At 38.9% G+C, this 5,931-nt stretch overlaps 1 protein-coding gene across 1 annotated transcript; it reads left to right on the top strand.

The window, feature by feature from the left end:
• The first annotated feature begins 1,264 nt into the window (after positions 1-1,264).
• CBLN2 (cerebellin 2 precursor) lies at positions 1,265-5,678 on the top strand. Its single transcript, XM_083187723.1, has 4 exons — positions 1,265-1,462; positions 2,075-2,557; positions 4,334-4,453; positions 4,830-5,678. Exons 2-4 carry the CDS (start codon positions 2,210-2,212, stop codon positions 5,025-5,027), a joined length of 666 nt encoding a protein of 221 aa, XP_083043849.1. The 5' UTR covers positions 1,265-1,462; positions 2,075-2,209; the 3' UTR covers positions 5,028-5,678.
• Positions 5,679-5,931: the final 253 nt, after the last annotated feature.

Below are 5,931 nucleotides of genomic sequence, written 5' to 3'. Positions count from 1 at the left end.
GCATGGAGTCCCACAATCAAATAATATATACATTACAGTGGAAAAACAATACAGAAAAAACACAGTATTGTATTTGCAGAACCCCAAAAATCTCATCTGTGGAACTCTGGGGAAATGATACAGTAGCGTCACATCATACCTCTGAGTTCTGTAAATATTTGGTAAATAAATAGTAAACAAGTATTTAACACTAATTGTAAAGTTACTAATAATCCCATAATTATAAGCGTTGTATTTAAGTTAATACATCAATAAATAAAGGTTATTCTAGGTTAAAAAGAATGTGCACGTCTTGATCTGCTTTCACTAATTACCTTGAAATGTTTTTAGTGTATTTAGAAATGTCATTTTTTGCTACCTGTTACGGTAATTCTCAAGTTGTAAACGTTGTATATTGTACTCACCCTCTGATTTAGCATAGAGCAATGCCACAGCCCGCTGAGTTAGGTGAAACACACAGACACATAACTGATGACACGTCTGACTACAACATACATCATCATGGCAGTGCTGAAGCCATAGGCTCTGTTCACATAGGGGAAAAGACTTAATTAAGGATTATAACTGCCTTTAGTCCCCAGAAACACAAACTAATATCGAGATATTAAAGGTCAAGTTCCAGTTTTCAACACAAGATGTCGCCACTAAACCATCAATAAATAGAGCTAATGTCTCTTTTACATTTAATTGGGATGTAACAGAAGGTTCAATAGCCTTGGTAAATAAGTAATTTGCCAACACGAACAATGAAGCATTGTGTTTGAGAAAAACAGCTTATTATACGGACTGAAGCATTTACTGCATAATATTAAGCTACAATAATAACAAAAAAAAAACTAAGTCAATTGAATAAATGTTACCTAGAAATAGTTCCTAAATCGTTTTAATTGATTCCTATAAAAAGCATTTGATCTGTGTGTGTGTGTGTGTGTGTGTGTGTGTGTGTGCGTGTGTGCGTGTGTGTGTGTGTGTGTCTGTGTGTGTTAAATTTCAAATGCGAGTTGACCCTTGCTTGGTTACAGTACAGTATATAGCACAGTGACTTTATGCCTTTTGCAAGTGCTTGATTCCCTCTGCGATCTCCAGGGGAATTCCCCCTAGGGTCTGGTGATCACTTTATAAATGATGAGTACCCATGTGAATGTGCAGATAATATGAGCAGAATACAAAAAAAAAAAAAAACTCCTTCAATTAAGGGAAGAGAGTGGGAGAGGAAATGACAGCTATGTAAAGTCAAGGGAGGGAGAAAGAAGAGGCAAAGAGGCGAGATAGAGAGAGGAAGCGTGAGAGTGGGAGAGGAGGGAGATAGAGGCTATTAGCGATGGGCGGGCGAGAATGAGGCGACTCCTGTTTTGCTGTGTGTTTGCTAGCACAACCACTGCTCGATGTGTCTAAGCAATACAACTTCATAGGCAACCCAGAAGGCAGCCTGATTTGTATGATCACACAATGGACGTTCCAGGTAACCTTTTATTTGACTTTTTATGCTGGTTATGTCAGATATGAGTTCCATGAAACGTGTTTTACCCTAAACTTCAGGGATGTGATTTCTCATAGATATTATCGGTCTCCTAATAATGCCAATCTACTGTACTGTACGCCTTAGATTAACTTGCCTGCAAGATCATTGATTTTGTTTAGTTTTTAAACACTGATGATTTGGAGGTATTGATTTGACTTCTTGGTCATAGACAGCAAATCTCAGCTACTGTCATTGGCCTTTTGTTCAGGTCGGGAGTGATGGGATTGGAAAAGTTTATCAGTCGGTAGAATGTCTTAGGCAATGCTGTCATTTTTGGATGTATTACAGTATACTGTTATCACCTGGATCTTTATGGACGATAGATAAAAGCTCAGCAATGAAGAATGATGTATTAGTATATTTTTAAGTGGCAAGTGAAGCCCAGGTGAAAGTAGTTTATAGAGGCTGTAACACTGGTTTATCAGACATGTTTAGCCAACTAGCTTGCTGTGTAGTCACTTTCTTAAGTCTCGCCCACCAGATACATGTGAACTATGGTGAAATATCTTTGTTGCAATGTTTCCTTCATTTGATAGTTGCTTTTGTTTGAAGGGTCAACACAACAAGCAAACTGAGAATAAGATCGTCTGAATAGCAGCCTTTGGACGCCCCGAGGAAAGCAGTGAGAAAGTGCAATTGCTGGAGTCAGAGGCTGCCAGCTAATTGGGTTTTGATTGCTGAAGCAGGATGAATCTATGGGGGAATGCTGCAGGAGAGAGAAGAGCTGCAACTGCGCTGAAACCTTTGAAGTGGGAGCAAGGCTTCCTAAGAGTTTTCCAGCTGGTGCTGTCCATGGTGCTGATGCTGCTTGCGCCACCTACAGTCAAGGCTCAGAATGACACAGAACCTATCGTGCTGGAAGGAAAGTGCCTGGTTGTGTGTGATTCAAGTCCGTCTTCAGATGGAGCAATCACGTCGTCTTTGGGCATATCAGTACGCTCTGGGAGTGCCAAAGTGGCTTTCTCAGCAATTAGGAATACCAACCATGAGCCCTCTGAGATGAGCAACCGTACCATGACTATCTATTTCGATCAGGTATAAGCGCAAGATTAAAATGTCATCTATTACTTCAGGCTAGAATTCATTAAATCCATTTATCTAAAGAACCTACCTGCCCAGACGTTCTGTGTTCCTGAGATAAATCTATGTAACATGCAGCAGATTTTACACGACGTAGAAAAGCCAGTTTGATTGCTGTCTGCAGTAACATTATCAAAAGCATATTATTGATTTTCCCAGGAATTGCTAAAGTTATGGCCAGAGTTCAATTGATCGTTTACAATAAACTCTTCGCTTTTCTCTATGCTAGAAATTGTAAAGAGCACAGACATGTGGTGACATGCATTGTGTAGAGCTGATAACTGGATAAGTGCAGAAGATGACAGGTTTTATAAAAGAACTCCAATTACAACTTGACGACGTGATTTAACTTGTAGAAAGTCTCATTCCTTGTGTGAAATGTGCATCTTTTCCCAAGCGCACCTTTTAAACGCACTCCATGGGCAAGACAAGCGCCGTGCAAATGAGACTGATGCCATTTCTAAATTACATCTATAGTGTAGAGCAGGCTTTCCCAACCACGGTCCTCAAGGCACACCAACAGTGCAGGTTTTAGTGATATCCAGGCTTCAGCACAGATGGTTTAATCAGAATCCCTCAGATACTAATTAAGTCACCTGTGCTGAAGCCTGGATATCTACAAAACCTGCACTGTTGGTGTGCCTTGAGGACCGTAATATAGTATTCAAATGCACATTAGAAATGTTTCTGCTTGAAATTGTGATTATTGTTACACTTTGCAGTAAACTCTGCAATAACCACCTTTTTGACTTAAATATCACAAACTAATAGTATTTCACAATAAAGTTATATCCAAATAAACTCGCAATTGTTTGCCCAACATTTCCCTGTGGAATCTTCTGTAAACTCTGTCTCCATATTCCCGAACTTATAAGGAATAACACATACAGTATCACTACTGAATATTTTTAATGACAAAGATAACTTAGATTATTTATCTATGCCAATGGTCAGAATGCAGCAGAATGATCCTTGATAACATTATAAACTATTGTCCATGAAATATTTCAGCTAGGTGGGACCACTATGATAGATTTACTCCTGAAAAGCTCGCAGTGAGCGGGGAAAAATCCACTTTCAGTGGATTCGGGTTAGACACGGTTGGGACACAATCGGTTTTGCCATATTGCTATTGGTGTGTGTTAAGGACTTTTAGATATGATAAATGACCTATTATAAGATGATTATATTATGTGATTGTAATTGTTCTTCATGTGAAATGACTCATAAATGCTCTGGGAAACATAAAATAGTCAACTGGTATTGGCTTCTACTGCACATTTGGAAACAGGAATGTCTCCTTGAAAGGTTGTACAGTGTTTGACCTAGGGTACAAACGTACAGAATAGACTCGCCGCATTGTTGCTACCTGGCTCATTGTATTATATTGAAGTCATATAAGCTTTGAAAGGTGCAGTGTTGCCTGGTAGTGTCGCTTATCACCACCTGTGCCTATATAGCGTTATGTGTTAGCTATCACTCACTCTATAAAGTTACTAATATTATATATAGCTAGACGACTGCCTCACCTTGGCTTTACACCTCATTGAAAGCATGTTCTGTGAGACTGAATGACTTATAGTGAAGAAGACAAACTCTATCATACATGACACTAGTAGCCTTCACAAACCCTAGGTGATTTATGAAGACGTCAAAGGCTGTCACTGTGTTACTAAAGTCGTACTCTGTTTTACTACTGTGATTTAAAGGTGTGATTTAACCTTTTCCTAGGTGCTAGTAAATATTGGAAACCATTTTGACCTTGCATCCAGTGCGTTTGTAGCACCAAGAAAAGGAATATATAGCTTCAGTTTTCACGTGGTGAAAGTGTACAACAGACAGACGATCCAGGTTAGTAGTCATGTGCATCTCAGACCCGCAATTTAATGGTTTACCTCCAAGCTCATAAGGAGAGACACGTTGTGTGTTACAGTATAATAGCGTTTGGCGTATAGAACATGTATAACACACCCCTCCTAGGATGGCCATGTGTCATCACGCCATCTTCATTAATAATAATAGCACTGGATTATATATGTCATTTATAAGAAGAAATGGGGGTGGTCCATGCAGAATAAATATGGAAAGTGTCTTCTCAATATGATAGTGGCAAATGGGTGATTATGTGAAATTGGCAATTAGGCAGACTTATTGGATGGGCCAGTCTTAGCAATAAAACGTCATAATTCTATAAGTGACACTGATATGTTCCTTCTCTTTATTACAGGTAAGTCTAATGCAGAATAACTACGCGGTGATTTCTGCCTTTGCTGGGGACCAGGATGTTACCAGGGAAGCGGCCAGTAACGGGGTCCTTCTGCACATGGAGAGAGCTGACAAAGTCCACCTCAGACTGGATAGGGGGAACCTCATGGGAGGCTGGAAATATTCAACCTTCTCTGGCTTTTTAGTTTTTCCATTATAAGGAGATCAAGTGAACAGCAAAGGATTCGGCTGTCTATGTAGCCATTAATGTGGTGGAACAAGATATTATCTCCAACATCCCTCCCAGATCGTCTCTGTAGAAGAATTAATTATCTTCTAGGTAAAATATTTACTATGATATTGACATTTCCTTGGGAAACTGCGCCTCTAATTAGTTTTAGACGACAGTGATCTTTAGGATAAATGAAATTATCGACCTGAGCAATTTGTACCTGTGATTGTAAAGTCAATATCGGAATTTATTGTTGGGATCATTGACTTTTGTTGTTGTTCTGAGACAAATACTCGGACCACACAGTTCATGTGGGGGAATAACAAAGAGAAGATTCAAAATCCTGAATACGTGTTCTTGCAATGCTTTCTTTAGTGTTTGTATAGCCTTAAGAAACGAATGGCTTCAGTCTCAGTAATGTATATTTTTGGATTTCTGGACATGACTGTGTCAAGAAGTGCTTTATACAGACAAGCAAAATTTGCACGATTGGAATTACCTATTTCGTTTTGTGTTGTTTGTGTATTTCTTGATATTTTATTTTCAGGGTGCTGACAATGTAAATTAGGTTGACCAATACGACAAAGTATATAGCTGTAAAGCAAAGTAAAGCTTATCAATTAAAAGCTGTCATTTATTTCCAAGTGTTTGCTTGAGTGTACACCACTGTGACCAAAACTATCAACGTACAGGTACATGCGCTCGGAGCACGAAAATGTCATCGCTGTCGTTACATTGCAAGCTGTAGTCAACGCTGATGTAGATGGAAGCTAATAACTAATTACAATGGTACTTATGCCAATATTCCTTCTGTTGGGGCTTTAGTAAACTACATACTGTTGCAGATACGGAATATCAATTGGATTTCCAGTCATTTTTACAGACTACATAA

Source organism: Crinia signifera, chromosome 5 (genome assembly GCF_055691185.1).
Source record: "Crinia signifera chromosome 5, ASM5569118v1, whole genome shotgun sequence".
Taxonomy (NCBI): Eukaryota; Metazoa; Chordata; class Amphibia; order Anura; family Myobatrachidae; genus Crinia; species Crinia signifera.
The sequence above is the reverse complement of the archived record's forward strand: the minus strand, read 5'-3'. Positions and strand labels throughout refer to the sequence as shown.

Excerpts from the sequence above, each read along its gene's own strand:
- CBLN2 (XM_083187723.1), top strand. The coding sequence starts at position 2,210 with ATGAATCTATGGGGGAATGCTGCAGGAGAGAGAAGAGCTGCAACTGCG. Across the intron at positions 2,558-4,333 it reads TGACTATCTATTTCGATCAG|GTGCTAGTAAATATTGGAAA; the intron begins GTATAAGCGCAA and ends ACCTTTTCCTAG. Across the intron at positions 4,454-4,829 it reads ACAACAGACAGACGATCCAG|GTAAGTCTAATGCAGAATAA; the intron begins GTTAGTAGTCAT and ends TCTTTATTACAG.